This window comes from Chiloscyllium plagiosum, unplaced genomic scaffold (assembly GCF_037043375.1).
Source record: "Chiloscyllium plagiosum isolate Xiang-an unplaced genomic scaffold, Cpla_swu_hap1 HiC_scaffold_4, whole genome shotgun sequence".
In the NCBI taxonomy this organism is placed as follows: Eukaryota; Metazoa; Chordata; class Chondrichthyes; order Orectolobiformes; family Hemiscylliidae; genus Chiloscyllium; species Chiloscyllium plagiosum.
In genome coordinates, this window is record NW_028270142.1 from 45,535,186 (window position 1) to 45,554,531 (window position 19,346).

General features: G+C 39.7%; 1 protein-coding gene across 4 annotated transcripts in view; it reads left to right on the forward strand.

Moving 5' to 3' along the window:
• The window catches only part of LOC122549216 (zinc finger protein 407), a 525,130-nt gene that overhangs the window by 20,963 nt on the left and 484,821 nt on the right, over positions 1 to 19,346 (forward strand). For all 4 annotated transcript variants that reach the window (XM_087986220.1, XM_087986222.1, XM_087986221.1 and 1 more), the window contains exon 2: positions 11,835 to 17,296. In XM_087986220.1, coding sequence (XP_087842346.1) covers positions 11,914 to 17,296 — 5,383 coding nt within the window. In that variant the 5' untranslated portion in view covers positions 11,835 to 11,913. The remainder of the gene's footprint in view (positions 1 to 11,834; positions 17,297 to 19,346) is intronic.

A 19,346-nucleotide genomic window follows, 5' to 3' on the forward strand; every position in this document is an offset into this window, starting at 1 on the left:
GGGTACTCCGGTTTCCTCCCACAAACCAAAAACGTGCAGGTTAGGTGAATTGGCCATGCTAAATTGCCCGTAGTATTAGGTGAAGGGGTAAATGTAGGGGAATGGGTAAATGTAGGGGAATGTAGGGGAATGGGTGGGTCGCTCTTCGGAGGGTCAGTGTGGATTTGTTGGGCCGAAGGGCCTGCTTCCACATTGTAAGTAATGTAGATATTGCCAGGATTTGAGGGCTTTAGCTGTAGGAAGAGGCTGAGGGGTGACCTTATAGAGCTATATAAAATGTTGCGGGGCATAGATAGGGTGAATAGTCAAGGTATTTTCCTTGGGTTGGTGGAGTCCAAAACTAGAGGGCATAGGGGATTTAAGGTGAGAGAGGAAAGATTTAAAAGGTACCTCATGGAGCAACTTTTTCAAGCAGAGGGTGGTGCCTGTATGGGATGAGCTGCCAGAGGAAGTGGTGAAGGCTGGTACAACTACAACATTGAAAAGGCATCTGGATGGGTATATAAATAGGAAGGGTTTAAAGGGATATGAGCTAAATGTTGGCAAATGGGACTAGATTAATTTAGGATATCTGGTCTGTCTTGCTGAGGGAAGTCTTGTGTCTGATGCCATTTCACCTCCTCCTCCCCCAGGTCTGGGAAGATCATATTTAACCTGGTCTGGAGTCTTCTTCCTGTTAGGAACTCTGCTAGGGCTATCCCTCTAGTTGGCCCCATAATCAAATAGGAACAGGGACAGTTTGGCGTGTAGTGAAGCTGTAGAGGACGGGAATGACCCTACATGGCTAAGAAGCATGGTGAACACAAGGTCAGGTCCAGTGATGCATAAAGTTCAGATAGGTATCGCAGCCCTGAACAAGCATTTAGATAATATGAAAGCTTCCAACTTGCAAACTGCACAGGAGGAAAATGTGCCCGGCTCCTTGAAAGCCTCTCTGACTGTTCTGGAACCCATGGTTTCTCCGTCTCTGTCAAGTGTTGAAGATACCTCAGAATCTGAGGTGAACACGGTGGCTATTGCCAATGATGCCTGAAGAGTCAGAGGGGGAGGGATGTAGCAATGTAATGAAATCAGACAGGTGGACCACATGGAATATGAATTTCCTGACTGAGGCTGTTAATTTGGTCCATTAGGGAGCTCTGGCTGACAGATAAGACCAGGAGTGTTGGGGTTCTGTGCTCTGAGAGCTGACTCTGACGGAACTGCATCAGTGTCCAGGACGGTAAATAAAGGGTGAGTTGGTAATGGGATACCAGCCTCTGTGGAGTTATTTCAAATAATTTCAGAAAGCCACAAACAATTTTAAATCTGAGCATCAAAAAAGTTTCAAATAAAATTCCAGTGATTTTAAAATATTAGATTATCAAGCAATGGGTATCACTGACTAGAATCATAGAGTCGTACAGCACTGAAAAAGCCCCTTTGGTCCAACTCATCCATGCTGAATTTTATTTGCCTTATGGCCAAGTTGGTTCATGCTGTTGTTTCTTTTCCATGTAAGCTTCCTCTCACCTCGCTCCCTTGTACTTTAGTGAGCTTCTCTAGAAACACATCTATGCTATTATAAACACAGAAACATTTTCAGGACCGAAGGAAGGCATTCTCACAACCACTCCATATTTCAGTTCAAAGATGAACGAAACATTGAAGGTAGTAAAGAAATAGTGGCTGACCTGGAACTTCTATTCTTTTCTCACATGGAAGCAGCATAGATTTTGTTAAGCAGAAAAAACACAAGGTGTTGTACAAATAGTTGGAATGGGCATAAGCTTAGGCAATCAGGGATTGAAGGAAGGTACTCTCACCTGTCTTAATCAGTTTTACTTTATTTTCTTTACTTTCTTCTTGTGATTTGGTTCATGCTGGCTTCTAGATTTTTTTAATAAAAGGGAAAAGAATTGATGATGTAGGAGTTCACTTTGTACTGGTGTGGAGAAAAGCTACTCTTCTATTTAAATTTTGCTTTGCACGTACAGAATGGAACCAGTATATAGAGGAAAATAAATTGCACTTTGAAGTCCTTCTGTTGAACTAACAAGTTAATGCCCTGGAGACATGGGTTCGAAGCCCTCCTACAGCAGTTGATGGAATTTAAAATTCAATTCATGATTCAGATGTATGGAGCTAATTTGAATAATGTTGCCATGAAATTGTTGTAAAATCCAATCTGGTTCACTCATGTCCCTTAAGAAAGGAAATGTGCCATCCTTGCCTGGTTTGTCCTATGTGTGTCTCCAGATCCACGGTGATTGACTTTTAATGGCCGAGCAAGCCAAACAGATCGAGGGCAATTAGGGATGGACAAGAAAGAATTTTTTAAAAATTACTGAAGAAGACTCAGTTATGGCTTTATGTTCTATTTAGTTTGAAGTGGGATTTTACTGTTAGCCATGTTAAATCTTATTATTGGCCACAAGATGTCAGGCATGTACCGTATTTGTAAACATGCAAATCTTTAAAATTTATTCATTTTGTGGGATGTGGACATCGGTGGCTGGCCATTATTTAATGCCTGTTCCTAGTTGCCCTTGAGGTGGTGGTGAGCAGCCTTTTTGAACCAGTGCAGTCCACCTGCCAAGGTTGACTCACAATGCCATAAGGGAGGGAATTCCAGGATTTTGACCCAGTGACAGTGAAGGCATGGCAATATATTCCCAAGTTAGGATGGTAAGTGACTTGGAGGGGAACTTTGAAAGTGGTGGTGTTCTCATTAATCTGCTGCCCTTGTCCTTCTAGATGGAAGTGATTGTGGGTTTGCATGGTGCTGTGTGAGGATCTTTGGCGAATTTCTGCAGTGCATCTTCAAGTACACACTGCTGCTACTGAGTGATGGTGGTGGAGGGAATGGTTATGAATGTGGTGCCAATCAAGCAGGCTGCTTTGTCCTAGATGGTGTCAAGCTTCTTGAATGTTGAAGCCACATCCATCCAGGCAAGTGAGGAGTACTCTATCACACTTGTGACTTGTGCCATGTAGATGGTGGACAGGCTTTGAGGAGTCAGGAGGTGGATTATTAGCCACAATATTCCTAGGCTCTGACCTGCTCTTGTAGCCACTGTGTTTATGCACTGAGATCAATTGAGTTTCTGATCAATGATAACTTCCAGGATGTTGTTAGTGTGGTATTCAGTGATGGTAACACAATTGAATATTAAAGGGCAGTGGTTAGATTTTCTCTTATTGGCGATGGGCATAGCCTGGCATTTGTGTGGCACAAAAATTACTTGCCACTTGTCAGCTCAATCCTGGATATTGTCCAGATTTTGTTGCATTTGGACACTGACTGCTTGGACGACTCTGAGTAGTCATGAATGGTGCTGAACATTGTGCAATCATCGGCAAACATCCCCATTTCTGATCTTATGATGGATGGAAGGTCATTACTAAAGCATCTGAAAATGTCGGGCCTAAGACACTACCCTAAGGGACTCTTGCAGAACTGTCCTGGATCTGAAATGAGTAACCTCCAACAATCTCAACCATCTTCCTGTGTGTTAGGTATGACTTTCACCACTGGAGAATTTACCCCATAATACCCATTGATTCCAGTTTAGCTATGGGTCCTTAATGCCACACTTGGTTGAATGCAGCCTTGATGTCAAGGCTGTCACTCTCCCCTCATCTCTGAAATTCAGCTCTTTTGTCCATGTTTGAACCAAGGCTGTAATGAGGTCAGGAGCTGAGTGGCTCTGACAGAACCCAGACTGTGCATGTTATTGCTGAGCAAGTGCTGCTTGATAGCACTGTTGATGACATGTTCCATCACATTACTGATGATTGACATTTATCACTCTTGGATTTATCACTCTTACCAATTAATGTTGTGGATAGATGCATCTGCAGCTGGCAAATTGGTAAAGATAAGGTCGAGTATGTTTTGCCCCCTTGTGGTTCCCTCACCACCTGCTGCAGACCCCGTCTAGCAGCTATATCCTTTAGGACCCGACCAGCTCAATCAGTAGGACTGCAGCTGAGCCACTCTTGCTGGTGGACATTGAAATCCCTCCCCCATTTTGTGGCCTTACCAGCTTCAGTGCTTTTCAACATGGAGGAGTACTGATTCGCCAGCTGAGGGAGGATGGTACATGGTAATCAGCAGGTTTCCTTCCCCTTGTTTAACTTGAATCCATGCGACTTCAGGGTCCGGAATCAATGTTGAGCTCTTCCAGAGCAATGCCTTCCTGACTATATACCACTGTGTTGTCATCTCTGCTGGCTCTGTCCTGGTGAGGCAGGATATATCCAGGGATGGTGATGATGGCACCTGGGATATTGTCTGTCAGTTATGATTTTGTGAGTATGGCTCTGTCAGGCTGTTGCTTGACTAGTCTGTAACATGTCTTCCAATTTTGGCACTCGCCCCCAGATGTTAATGAGGAGGTTGACAGGGCTGTTTCTGCCATTGTCTATTCTGATGCCTAGATAGATGCCAGGTGATCCGTATGCTTTCGTTTCATTGAGATTTTGTAGTGATTGGTACAACAGAAAGGCTTGCTAGGGCAACCACATTGCTGTGGGCCTGAAGTCACATGTAGGCCAGACCAGGTGAGGATGGCAGATTTTTTTCCCTGAAGGACATTAGTGAACCAGATGTTTTTCTGATAATCGTCAATGATTTCATGGTCATCAGTAGATTCTTAATTCCAGATTTCAGTGAACTACTACACTGTAATACTGAAACTGGACAGTAGAGAACTGGCTTGAAGGTAGAAGACAAGGTGGTGGTGAAGGGTTGCATTTCAGACAGGTGGCCTGGGACCAGTGATGTGCCACAATGATCGATGCTGGGTCCACTGCTTTTTGTTATTTATATAAATGATTTGGAAGTGAACGTAGGAGGTATAGTTGGTAAGTTTGCAGATGACACCAAAATTAAAGGTGTAGTGGACAGCGAAGAAGGTTACCTCCAATTACAATGGGATCATGATTAGATGGGCCAATAGGCCGAGAAGTGGCAGGTGGAGTTTAGTTTAGATGTGAAGTGCTGCATTTTGGAAAGGCAAATCAGGGCAGGACTTGTATGTGCAATGTCCTCAGGAGTGTTGCTGAACAAGGAGCCTTGGAGTGCAAATTTATAGTTTCTTGAAAGTGGAGTCACAGGTAGATAGGATAGTGAATAAGACATTTGGTATGTTTTCCTTTATTAGTATTGAGTATAGGAGTTAGGAGGTCATGTTGTGGCTGTACAGGACATTGGTTCAGCCACTTTTGGAATATAATTCTGGTCTCCCTCCTATCTGAAGGATGTTGTGCAACTTGAAGGGGTTCAGAAAAGATTTACAAGGATGTAGAGGATTTGAGCTAGGGGGAGAGGTTGAATACACTAGGAGTATTTTCCCTGCAGCATCAGAGGCTAAGGGGTGACCTTATAAATGTTTATAAAATCATGAGTGGCATGGATAGGGTAAATAGACAAGGTCTTTTCCCTGGAATGGGGGAGCCCAGAACTAGAGGGCATAGATTTTGGGTGAGAGGAGAAAGATATAAAAGGGACCTAAGGCACAACTTTTTCACGTAAAAGGTGATGCGTGTATGGAATGAGCTGCCAGAGGAAGTGGTGGAGGCTGGTACAATTACAGCATTTAAAAGGCATCTGGATGGGTATATGATTAGGAAGTTTTGAGAGGGATTTGGGTCAAGTGTTGGCAAATGGGGCGAGATTAGGTTAGAAAAGTTGGTTGGCATGGATGAGTTGGACTGAAGAATCTGTTTCCACGCTGTTCGTCCCTCTGACTCTCTGACAATGCTGTCACCTGTCTCTGCTAAATCTTGAATTAGTGTAATATCTTAATAAGCTTAGGTTGACAAATAAAATCAAGAACTGTGGATGGGCTGGAAGCTGGAAATGGAAACAGAAATTGCAGGAGAACTCAGCAGATCTGGCAGCATTTGCAGAGAGAAAACACACAACATTGCATGTCCAGTGAAGGGTGATTTAGGTTGTCTGGGATTATAAATTGCTCATAGTTAACTGTGTTATTCTGTGGTACTGACATATTCACTGCGTACACACATATAATCACACAGAAGCCACATTGCATTTGTTTCCCACCTGTACAGCTTTGCCTTTTCTGATACACATTGCCTATAAAGTTTTCATGTAACTGGTTTAAGTTGTCAGTGTCATGAAAATGTCCCTGGAATTTGTCAATCTGTGGATATCAATATGGAAATTTGTCTATAAAGGATTCAGTTTTTTAAAAACATATTTGTGTTTGCCTTGTTGCATTTCAAAATTGATGTTGAATTTCAGTCAAGTCTTTACAATCTCAAAGCATTTTACAGGCAAAAAGAGCTTTTGAAATATAATCACTGTTGCAATGGAGAAAAAAAACTGCCAACTATCTGACAGGAAGAAATAGAAACGGTGTTCAATAGTCATCTGTCCATCAATACAGGCTTCTTTAAATGTATTTACATTAACCTTTAGAAATTATTTCACCTGATTTACAAGAATGGCTCCAGCTATGAGGAACTGGAGTTATATGGATGTTGATGGGAGAAGCTGGGGCTGTACTTGTTTGAGAAAATTCACAGGAGCTTTGATAGAGGTATTCAAAATCATGAACGAACTAAAAATCAGGTGGTGTGAGAAGGAGCGGCGCTCGGAAAGCTAGTGCTTCCAAATAAACCTGTTGGACTATAACCTGGTATTGTGTGATTTTTAACTTTGTACACCCCAGTCCAACACCGGCATCTCCAAATCATGAACGAACTAGTCAGAGTTGAGAGGAAGAAATGTCCTATCCTTGAAAGGATCGAGAACTAAGATGCGCAAATTGGTAAAAGAGGCAACAGTAATCCGGAGGGAGAAAACATTTGACAAAATGAGTGGATTGCTTGCCTAAGAGCCTGGCTTTCAAAGGATAATTTAATTATAATGTGAAGATGAAGATTTGCAGAGCTATAGCCAAAACATTGGGTAGTAGGATTAAGTAAATTGCTCTTACAGAGATCCAGCACAGACTTGCTTCAGTGCTATATCCATGTTATGACTGAAGCCAGATTTTTTTTCTATCCCGAAGTGGGAACTGGGAATCTTAGATGCCTACGCACAGACTGCGGCACGCGTCCCTAAGTGCTGAGCAGGTCATATCCCCTCACACTCTCCCTGTCACCTGGGGTGTCACTGATAGGTTTCATAGTAATAATGATGTTACCAACAGCGTGTGACGGGATAGAGTCACCGGGAACACGTAACTGTGTAATGCTTATAGAAAGCTGTTGTGCAAAACCTTTTAAATTGCCCGCAGAACTCCCAAGTCGATGGCCAGAACAGATTTTAATGATTGTGAGAGTTCTGAAAGTTGCCTCACAGCCCCACCAAGTGGGCAGAGTCTCTGTAACTCAGGAATAAAAAAAAATCAACGGTAAATACTGCCAGAAATGTTACCAATAAGGGGGAATGCAAATGTTTTGCAGACGAAGGAACTTGTGCCAGATGCAATTCTTTTTTTAAAAAGAGTGATTTTTATATATTCAAATATAATAGCCGGAATCTTGCGAAAGTCAAGTTAGCCCGTCTTTCTTCCCCCCCAGCCCCGAACATTTTTGCGCTTCAACTTTCAGGAAATTTGAGCTGATTTAAAGTAGGCAACGGGACATTTGGCACCTTCGCCGACAAATGACAGTCTGTCCCTCAATCGTGAGGTTTAGTGGAGAGAGGCGGGAAAAAGAAAAAAAAGGAAGATTGAATTCAGAGATATGTAAATTACATAGGAATATTAATGTAATATTTTGCATCTCTAAGAAATTAGTACATATCAGAAAGAGACACAGCAATTTAAATTCAGTTTCTGGGTCTGAATTCGACTGTCATTATACAAACATTTTCCCCATCATTAATGTTTAATTGCCGGCCTTAATTTCCTGCAGTTTGTTTTAATGATCATTTAACATACAAATCCAACAGGTTCTTGAGAGGAACGGGAGGCTGAGCATGAGGTGGTAGAGTGGCAGAAATCGACCAGCAAATTCTGGTGATTTTGTAACTCCAGACGTTTCTCTTCATCCGTTGTTTTTTTTGGACGATTGAAACCTTAGTTTGTCCTTAGCACTCCATTCATTTTCCATTTTTATTGTGATAGTGAAACTTGAAACTTCTCAGGAAATGTAAACAGAATGGGCTCTCTCGTCCTCTTTAACCGTACTGAAGCGTTTAAACTTAGGCTTATTATAATGTTTTGTTTCTCAGCTCGAGAGCCTGAGATATCTGATATGCCAGAATCTGAAAAAGATGACCTCCATTTTCAGACACACACTTGAGTTATAGCATTGGTCAGGTTTGTTGGATTTGATTTTGGACAATTGTTCAATATCGGTGTGAATCTATACAACTAAAACCATTGTTTAATAGATAGTTCATGCTCACTGTAACATTGGTGGGACAGGATGGTTAAGAAATTCTTTGAATGAGCCATAATTTCAAACATGCTTGTATTTACATTATCTCCCAAAACAGAAAGCTTGATATTTAGTTTTAACATAACAGTGAAAGGACAGCGAATATAAATGCACTCCTCACTTTAAAAAACCTAATAAATGTGCACTCAAGGCTGTGGGGGAAGAAGTAGCAGTGAGATGAATACACTTCAGATTATATTAACAATGGATCAGTTGGTGGCACTCCCATATCTGAGTTAAAGTGTTCTGAGATCGAGTCCCATCCAGGACATCTCACAGTCTTAGTTTCTGTTTTGGACTGCTGCACTGTCTGAAATGCTGTCTTTGGGATGAGATGTTAAACTCGAGGCTACAGCAGATGAATGTACAACTGCCATTGGATCTATTTTGAAGGGCACGGGAGTTCTTCCTGTTGTCCTGACCAATATTTATCATTTAATCAACATCACGAAACAGCTGATCTGGTTGATATCACATTACTGTTTACCCGAGCTTGCTGTGCAAATGCTGACTGCCATATTCCCTACATTACAACAGTGACTACTGTTAAAATAGTACTTCATTGACTTTAAACTGCTTTGAGGTATTGGCAGTCAAGAATGGCACTACAAAACTGCAAGTTTCTTTCTGCTTATTTAGAGTTTTGTGTCCACAAACTAATAAACTTCTTTTGGAAGTGCAAATTGAATGGTGCCTCTTATCCAAATTAACCATAATGAAATTTTTAAATTTATGAACACTCATTTTAGCATTTTATTACTCAGCACCAGAGTGCTAGATCTCTGAAAAGAGTTACCTGCTTTTGAGCAAAACACTTCTGACTCATGTAATTGGTCTGGTTATAGCTTTCCACAATTTTTTTTGTGACAGGGACATAACAGCAAGGCTTTCAGTAGAATCAAAGTTGCCTACCCTTACTTTTCATTCAAGAATATTCCTTTTTAACCAATACAAGCCTCGATCTCAGCTACTCTTTTTTTTTCCTCCCTCTACCATCACAATGACATGGAAAACATTAACATTACAAGTGGCTGTGCGTAATTTTTTAAAAAGGTTCTCTTAAAGTTTTTATTAAATTTTAAATGGCAGACCGTATTTCCCAAGAAGTCTGGAAAAAGATTGCTCAGCAATGTTTTCTTATTTGTCACAGGTTCAAAAGATTTGATCAAAAAAGACCATGCATTTACATGGCACTTATCAAGACCCAGGATGTGTCACGGAGCTTTGTAGCCAAAGCAGCACTTTTGAAATGTGGTCAATATTGTAATGTACAGCAGCAGCTAACATGTACAAGGCAAGCATTCTTGAACAGCAGAGAGATTAAGTAATCATATAATCTGCATTAGTCATGTTATTTGTGAGATAGCTGTTGAACTAGAACCCAGAAGGCCCAATTTTTCTTGTGTTTGGGAAATACAGCCACACATTATTTCTGTCAATATGTCAGCCACTTGTTGATTATAAATATGTTCTGAATTTTTCTATTAAAAAAGTTACCAGTTAATATTGTTGGTATAATTGGCAACAGATTTAGTCTTGAAATTATAAGATTGGTAATGATATCTTACTTCCCTTTGAAATGATACTTTAGTGTTCCTTTCAACTATGAGCTTTTGAGACAGCATCACAAAGGAAACATTCAGCAGTACTCTTGCATTTTTTTTATTCATGCAAATATAAGCTTTTACATTGATTGATGTCTGCTTTCTCTGCTTATCCAACTTGCTTTATTTGATGAATCCATTTATTAAATACATTTTTTCTTTAAAATATTGTTAACTACTGGTGATAATTTAAAATTGTTAAAAGCTTGTCAAAGTGAATGATGAACAGCAATCATAGAGTCCATTCATTTTTAAGCTTTTTGCATTGTGGAGTTCTTCTGTGTGAAAATTGATGTTGATTTGTTGCAACTTAATCATGCCAACATTGTTGATTATATTTCCTTCCCTCATAGCTCACCAATCTAACTGTGACAATCATAAAGTGCTTTTTATGAGATTGTAGAGGGGACATCAACAATTCCTTAATATATCATTTTTCTTATTGTCATGTTCTGAAAGCAATGTAAAGTACACATTTAGTCACATAACTGGAAAACATGAAACCTTTGTAGTGTTAGAAGTAAGTATATGCCGCCGCCTGTAAGAAACATATTTCTTCTTTGTATTTGAGTATTAAATGGAAGTACAATGCAGGTGTTGACATTTAAATAATGCCATTATGCCAATTGGCATATGGAAAAATCAAAGACCATCATGGACCTTACTTTTAAACCTGATGTTTACTTTCTATGTGTTGCCACTGGGTGGGGTTGGGGTGGGAGGGGATTAAATTAATTAGAATCATTTTCATTTGTCTTCAGACAGCATAATTAAATAAATAAAAATCACTAATTTGTGTTTACACTGTATGATGCCTTTAGTGTTATAATATACAACAAGGCAGTTTACAGAGGTTGCAAACCAAAACATAATATCTAGCCAAGGAAGATGATAACAGGGTAGTTGAGTTAAAGTTTGGTTAAAGATGTAGGTTTTCAACAGTATCATAAAGAGAGTTGGAGAGGTAGCAAAGTTTAGAAAAGAATTCCAGGGCTGAGGCATTTTAAAACATGGCCAATGATGCTGAAACCATTAAAATCAGGGATGCTAAAGAGACTGGAGTTAGAGGAGTGCAGCTATCTTGAAGAGTTATGGGATTGGAGGAGATTATAAAATAGAGAAGTTCAAGGCCAAGAAGGGAATATTCAGGTGATTACACAATCACTTTGTAGTACTGTAACTGGTCATGGGTAATATGGAGTGCCATCACACATGGTGCTTATTGAGCAGTCTTTTTCCTCCTTTTTGTAATAGCATAGGCTAGGTCAAATTGTAAGGGTGCGCTATACTGGACATTGTCATTGCAGTTGGGCTCACAAGAATAAATATTGTATAGGTAGCCAGGGAGTAACCAGCTCCTTTCTCTTCTGTTGTTGGATTCCCTTTTTGAATTTTTTGACAACCTATAATTTTTTACTTCAGAATTTAACAATTATATACTTTGCAATAATTATACACTATTGCACTATATGTGAAGACACATATGAGCAAAAGGATACACACTGAAGCCCATTTATTGTCATTTCCTACCAAAATGCATTAATATTTTTCTTTTGAATGTGTGTCCAATATTATATGGTATAATAAAGATTCAAAGCATTTTTTTCTGCATATCTCAAATGGAGGAGTAGAGTAATGATAAAGATTACTGAGAGAATGTGATGCTTCTTTACTTTAAAATGCCTCCACCACATTTATAAAGGGACTTCCTCTTTAAATTTACTATTTCAATTTTTTCTCATTGTTAGGGTAACCTATACATTGTTATTTTTCTTCGTTGAATCACTTTGAATTACAATAGTCTTTTTTTTTTCTGTCATCTTTAAGGTCAAAGAGAATAAAGGGATCTGTTGTACTGATGCTGCCTTGCCAATGTCATGAAATACCTTGATCATAAACTGCAACAATGGATGTAAGTGAAGAATCCATAGACTCTGAATGCAATTTATTTGAGTTGCCAGCCAATGAAGAAAAAATTGGGAAAACCAGAGCAAAATCTGCACTTGGACAAAATACACACACTGGTTTGATCCGACGTTGCAGACGCAAAGCAAACCCACAGCCAGAGATTGCCAAGGACCTGAATGCAAGTGCTACCCTGGAAGGAAAGGTGACCCATGGCAGACCTAAAGGTGGTAAGACCTCCTGTGGGGAGGTCCCTCCGGCCAAAAAACAGAAGCTAGACACTTTAGAACAAACTCAAGACAGTGGGAATATTGAGACTGCTAAAGGTTCAGCTTTAACCTGTGAGGGAGAGCCAGCAAGCTCAAAAACCAAGCATGTAGAAAATAATATTGTAACAAACGATGTGCAGTTTGAAGGGCAAACTGGAGACTGTCAGCATAGAAGTAAGAAGATCAAAGTTGAAGCAACTTCACTATCCCCTTCTTATAAACATATATGGAAAAATGACACTTCACTAAAAACTAATGTAAACCAGTGTCATTTCAATGAAAACTGTTTCATTTGTAATATTTGTAATGTTACTAGCCCATCCAAGGAGAGTTACAAAAAGCACATATCTTCAGTTCGCCATAAAAAGCAAGCTATAAGCACAAGTCAAGATACAATTACGAAGGAAGGATTTAACTGCAGGCTATGTGGCCACTTATTGCCTTCACGGTATGACTTGGACAAACACATTAAGGAGAATCATTCCAAACGATCCAAGGCACACATTTGTCCTCAGTGCAAATTCAAGGCAGAGAGTGCAGCCTTGTTGCAAGCTCATCTCAAGCACAAACACTTCCAGAAAGAAAGACTAAGTTGTGATCTGTGTGGTTATCAATGTTACGATGAAAACCTGCTGAAAACCCACTGTCGTGGGAAGACTCATCTTCGCCGCAAGAACCTCGCTGCTAGGGGTGGGTACATACATTTGCTTTCTAAAAAGGGTCTTTCTGGTGAATGTGGTGCAAAAGACAAAGTAAGAAATGCAAAACTCTTAAATAAGAGACCCGGAAATTTGAGAAAGACAAGGAACAGATGTTTAGTCCAGAAGGATGCTAAGCAAAGCACTGAGTGTTTGGGCAAGTCAACAAGAATTGGCAATAATCTCTGTGTGGAAGAAGGAAACAGTAATAAAATGCCAATGGCAAATGATCAAATAGAGCTTAATGATTGTCATGCTGGAAAGGCATCTCCCAGAAGAACTTTGAGAAGTATAAAAGAACCAAGTAACCTTCTGCAAGAACATGGTGGTAATCAAAGACTAAGGCGCTCTGGAAATGGTAATGTCAGCTGGAGATTGCGCAGTGCACGTTGCAAAGTCAATTCTGAACACAGTCAGAGTACAAGAAGCAGGCTTTCCAAGGAAGAAGTGGCAAACCGAAAGTCTCCAAGAAAGCTTCAAAGAAGAGCTAACCTTTCGACAAAGAATAATAGTCGAAGTCAAGGCCAGTTCCCTCACAAGAGAGAGGTTTTCCCTGAAGCACAACAGAAAAGTGGCAGTGTTGCTGGAAGTAAGAATGGTGATGTAAAAGAAACAAGTAAACCAATTAGCCAGGAATCAAACCAACTTGAAGGAAAATCTCAGAACCAGAGTAAAAGTACTGATATGACATTGACTGATGCAAACCTAGAGGATGAGAATGCATTTAAAATAAGTTGCTCAAGTGACAATCAAGAAGGAGCATCAACCCCATCAGAAATTCCAAATTCATTAGCATTGGTTGAAAACAACATTGAAAGTACTTCAGGGGATCAAAATCTTGAGTCCCCATCTGCCAATCCAACAAATACCAAAGCCTCCAAAGTTGAAAATACTGAATCAAAGCTAAGCCCTGCTGATCGTAAAGCCCTCCGCACTTGCTCGTACTGTGGTCATCTATTTCAGAACCGAAAAGGCCTAGAGGTGCATATCAAGAGGCGACACACAAAGGAAATGGTGTTTCATTGTCAACCATGTGGCTATGCTTGTGTTACAAAAGGCGACTTTGAAAAGCATTGTCAAAGCAACAGACATCAGCTTAACTTCTCCAAGATTGACTGTTGGCTCTGCACCTTTGTGACCTCCGATGAAGAAACTCTCAAGGATCACATGAACCAAAAACACAAAATAGTTGCTTACTGTCGACATTGCAAAGTGCACTTTGTATCAAAGGATGACCTAGTGGATCATGTTGGTACTGAACAGCATGCAAGAAACATGTTCCCACAGCAGAAAGAGACCACAACTGAGCAAACTGAAAAACTGCAACCGAGAGAACTAGAGCTAAATAAAACCTCTTCTTCAGATACAAAAGAAGAATCTACTGTACAGAAAGCAAACCCTTTAATAGATCCTCAAAAGCCTTCTATCACAAGAGTAGTTGCAGGGAATATACTAAAACGATCAACACATAGCAGGACCCAATTACAGTGTAAACACTGCTTTTATAAAGCTAGATCTGCCTCAGTCCTTTTGAAACACATAAGACTTAGACATGCCCAGGAGTATCGCTTTTATTGTAAAGTGTGTAGTCTCTATACTATTAGCAAGGAAGCTATGGAGAAGCATATTAAACGAACTAGGCACATTATGAATGCCAAGAAACAAAGTCTTGGCCCATCAGTGGAGGAGTGTATTGAAGAAGTATCTGTTGGTGTTTGGGATATTCAAAAGACCATGAAGACCCAAGAGGCTTTAGGGAATGTCAATACTGAAATAGATAAAGGTTATGTTCAGGTTCTTGAGCCATCAAAACCCAAAGAGGAATTTGTTGTCACTTGGGAAATACCAGAAGGTGATACAGACAATGTAGAAGATGCTGAAAAAAACAGTGATCTTCAGTCAACAGGGAGTGTTAAAAGAGGACGCCCTAAAGGGAATATTTCCAGAACTTGCCTTTATTGTGGTCTATTGGCTTCCAGTGTCACAAATCTGAACATTCACATAAGGCGGAAACACAGTCATCAATATAGCTACTTCTGCAAGACCTGTAACTATTACACTGTCACCAAAGGAGACATGGATCGTCACTGCAACACCAAGAAACACAAAAATCAGGTTGATGTCTCTAAGACTGAACTTTGCAGAAAAATTGCTACATCTCCTGATAAGGATCATCCACAAGTGATTGTGAGTGATGTTGCGTCGGTTTCCATGGCTGAAGATGTTCAAAACAGCAGCAAAGGTTTGAAACCAGAGACCCCTGATGTGAAGAACCAGTCTGGGAATACTGAGAACTGTACTCGTGTGAATTTAGAGAGTTTTCCTTCAACTCAAGTTCAACAGAAAATGGAAAATCAAAATGAGATCGTTGTAGTTCTCGATGTGGAATCAAATGATATGGGACAAAATGGTAGTTCGTCCAATTCAAAGCCAAGGAAAGAAAACCATACTACAACTTGTGTGTACTGTGGCTTTATGGCTTATTCTCTTGCTACCCTTGAGATGCATGTGAAACGTAAACACACAAAAGATTTTGACTACTATTGTATGGCATGTGCTTACTATGCTGTCACACGACGTGAAATGATGAGACATGCGATCACAGAGAAACATAAACTTAAAAGTCGGTCCTACCTAAAATTAAATCTAAATAAAGGGCGTGATTCCAGTACCGTGTTAACTGTTGCACCAGAGAATGAACATCAGAAAGAAGGAAATGAACATCAAATGGATGAAGGGAGCTGGAATGAAGAGGGGGGCATATCAAAGGCTTCTCAAGATGCCATCCAAAAGTCTGTGTCAAGTATTATTGAAACCGAGAAAGCAGTAGAAGACAGTGAAGTGGTCAGTGCAGCTAAAGAGACAGCAGCAGTGTCCAAGATGGCAGAAAATCAGGTAAAATCCTTACAAAATGAAGTGGCTGAAGAGGAAGAAAATATTCAAACTCTGTCGGCTGTATGTTATTCAGAAATTTCCTCTGAAACTTATTCTGGAATATTGGAAGCAAATACTGCGCACTCGAATGCACCTCTTGACATTGAAAGTCATGCTGCAGAATTGAAATCTGTATCATTGGAGTCAGCGGTGTTGGAAACGATCCAAAATCAAATTTCTCAGTCACCCAATGAGCAAGATTCAAGTAGTTTTTATAAAGATATTGTCACATCACAGAAAACTAATGTGAAGAACAATAATATTGATTTACATGTTGAAGCTTCTCAGACAGAAGAGGATGATTTTCAACAGCTTTCTGAGGCAGGTGAGAGCGGGGAAGATGAACAAAATGTTAAACCAGCTGAAGTGGCTAAAGAGATAAGTTCTAGTTTGGATAGCAGACCAAATGAAATGGTCGATCCAGGTCAAAACCACCCTAATAACTATGACATTGAAGAAGAAGAAAATATGGAAGAAGGACTTTTGGCTTCCACAAAAGATGTTGAAGGCAGTTCTGTACAGGGTGGATGCCATTTGCAACCTGGGAAGAATTCAGAACATATCCATGTTAACCGTGTACAACAAATTGATAGCAACTATCAAAACATAAAGGCGGTAAGCGAGGAGATGTCTGTGCAAGGTGACATCAATCCTCCACATGATTTTGGAGGGAGTGAAAATTTTTTGGATGATCAAAATAAAGGGGAAGCAGATTTAAAGGAAAAGGCTGGGGATATGAAAAGTGCAAATGAGAATAGTCAAGAATTGGAAATAACTGAAAGTACTGGTGACAACCTTAAGCTTGATTTGCAAGGTAAGGGATTCCAAAAATATTTTGAGTTTGATGCATCTATAGTAAGACTAAAGAACAAGTTTGGGAGTGAAAAATCTGAATGCACTGATAACAGTGAAGACAGCCAGGGAGCTGATGGCGTCTCGCCAGATGAATGGACAGTTGCAGTCTATAAGACAGATACTTCCCAAGTTATGAAGAAGAGAAAGAATAAAGGCTCTTTATTTCAGTATCCCAAACGCATTCGCTGTGAGGACTGTGGGTTCCTGGCTGATGGTGTAAATGGGCTGAATGTTCACATTGCCATGAAACATCCTTCTGCGGAAAAGCATTTCCATTGCTTCCTGTGTGGCAAATCATTTTACACAGAGAGTAACTTGCACCAGCATTTGGCCAGCATGGGCCACCAACGAATGGAACAAGAGAGCATTGAGGAGTTGCCAGAAGGTGGTGCTACCTTCAAGTGCGTCAAGTGCAACACAGCTTTCGATTTAGAGGAGTACCTCTTTGTGCACATCAAGCAGAAGCATGGGGAAATGCTGAGGGAAGTGAACAAATACATTGTGGAAGACACAGAACAGATAAACTGTGAGCGGCAGGAGAATCAAGGCAATGTCTGCAAGTATTGTGGGAAGGTCTGCAAGAGCAGCAATTCACTGGCATTTCTTGCTCATATCCGCACACATACTGGTATGTATGTATATATTTGGTATTGCTGACTCGAATTTAACTCTAGCTCATAATTTTTGTTAAAAGTCAAAGAACCCCAAGAAGCAAAATCATAGACTTTGGTGGCCTGAAACAAACAAAAACAGAAAGTGCTGGAGAACTTTTGGCAAAGTTCTGACAAAGGGTCATTGACTCAAAACGATAACTGTTTTTCTCTCTATGGATGCTGCTACTGCCAGACCTGCTGAGTGTCTCCATCACTTTCTGTTTTTGTTCATTGACTTTTACAGTTGATTTCTAGAAAATTGATCACAGCATTGGGTCTACTCTGAAGGATGGTCTATACAAAATCTGGGCATTGTTTTCTATTTGTGCACAAAGTTTTGTTCAGGTTCTCAATGTTGGAATGATGTGTAACATTGACTTCAAGAAGCTACTTATACTTGGAATGAGGCCACAGAATATTCTCACAACATTCGTTTTTAAATTGATAGTTACTTTTAGCAGTCTTAGATCTCAGAGACCCAGGATTAAGTGTTAATATTATTTGATGCTTATTGATAAGTCTGCTCAAGTGGTGAGCATGTTGCAGTTCTTTATGCAGTTGTCCAGTTAAGGCACGTTACCCATAACTGATGTGTCTATTACCTGAATTGCCTTGTAATTATGGTCCATAAGTCTTGTAAATGTGCTAAAGCTCACTAAAAGCATACCAAATCTAGAAGAGAGTCAAAGATGTTTTATGTTCTCAGCTCAATAATTTAAAATAATCAATGCAGGCTTCTCAGCACTTAATTTCCCTTGTGTTTTGATAGCTAATCATTCTTTATCCATTAAGATTTGTTTTATAATTCAAAACATAAATTCTATTTGCAGTAGATACATTTAAAATCAAGCTATGTCCAGTAGGTTAAATATTGCTGAATGCAGTTGACCTTTTTTCTGTTTGACTGTAGATACTAATTTTATTCACAAATTAATATGATCAGTAAAGTAATGTAACTACTTGTAAATGACCCTTTGCCAAAAGTTATTCTTTTTCCAGCACTCAGTATGTAAATTTGTCTAAATCTTCCAGGGTGGGTGTATTGCTGGCGGTTCGAGAAGCCAGGGGAAATCCTTCAAAAACACAAAAAGGTGACAAGAAAGAACTCTAAATAGTCACACTACAGTGAAAATGGAAACTTTATAGATTTAATTTTTGGAATTATTGTGCAAATGTTTTTCCCTCATAGGATGTTATATTGCAGCGCTTTATCAGTGACCTTTGGAGACTAGCACTTCCAACATCTCCATCTTTTAACTCTAGGCCTCATTGTCCTTTGTTCAAAATCTTTAGCTCCTTGAAAGGGGTCAGGTCCTTTTTTTTTAATGAAGGCTTTCCATCCTCCCTGATGTTCAGTGCTATTCTTCATGACCTGCTTTTACTCTTTAAAAATTAAAACAGATGTTTGGCATGTATTACAATGAAAAGTAGCTTTTAAGAATTCTTCATGTTTTAAAATTATTTCATTACATGTGGGCATTGTTGACAAGATCAGTATGTGTTGCTTATGATGGCAGAATATTAAAGGAAAATAGCTTGAGGTGGATAATCAGACTTTCAAACTTGGAAGTCTTTACCAATGGATCTGACACTATCAGAATAAATTATTAGCGATAGAAAATTAAGCTTTGGCAACTGAAAGAAAGAAAGCCAGTATTGGAGAACTGAAAATCGGGGAAGTGTGAAAAGCAGTTTGTTAGATACTGAAACAGCCCATGTCCAAACGCAGCAAGACATGAACAACATCCAGTCTGCGGTTGATAAGCGATAAGCAATATTTGTGCTACATGTGTACTGGGTAATGACCATTCCCCTTGGTGTTCAATTGAATCATCACTGCTGAATTCCCCATTATCAGCATTCTAGAGGGCCTACCAAGACCATAAACGGAATTGGGCTGGGTCGACTAATACTGTGTCTGCAAGAGTAGGTCAGAGATCAGGAACTCTATGGCAATTAACTAACCTCCTGTCTATCTGATTGATGCTCATCATTTATAAGGCACCAGTGAAGGGGTATAATGGA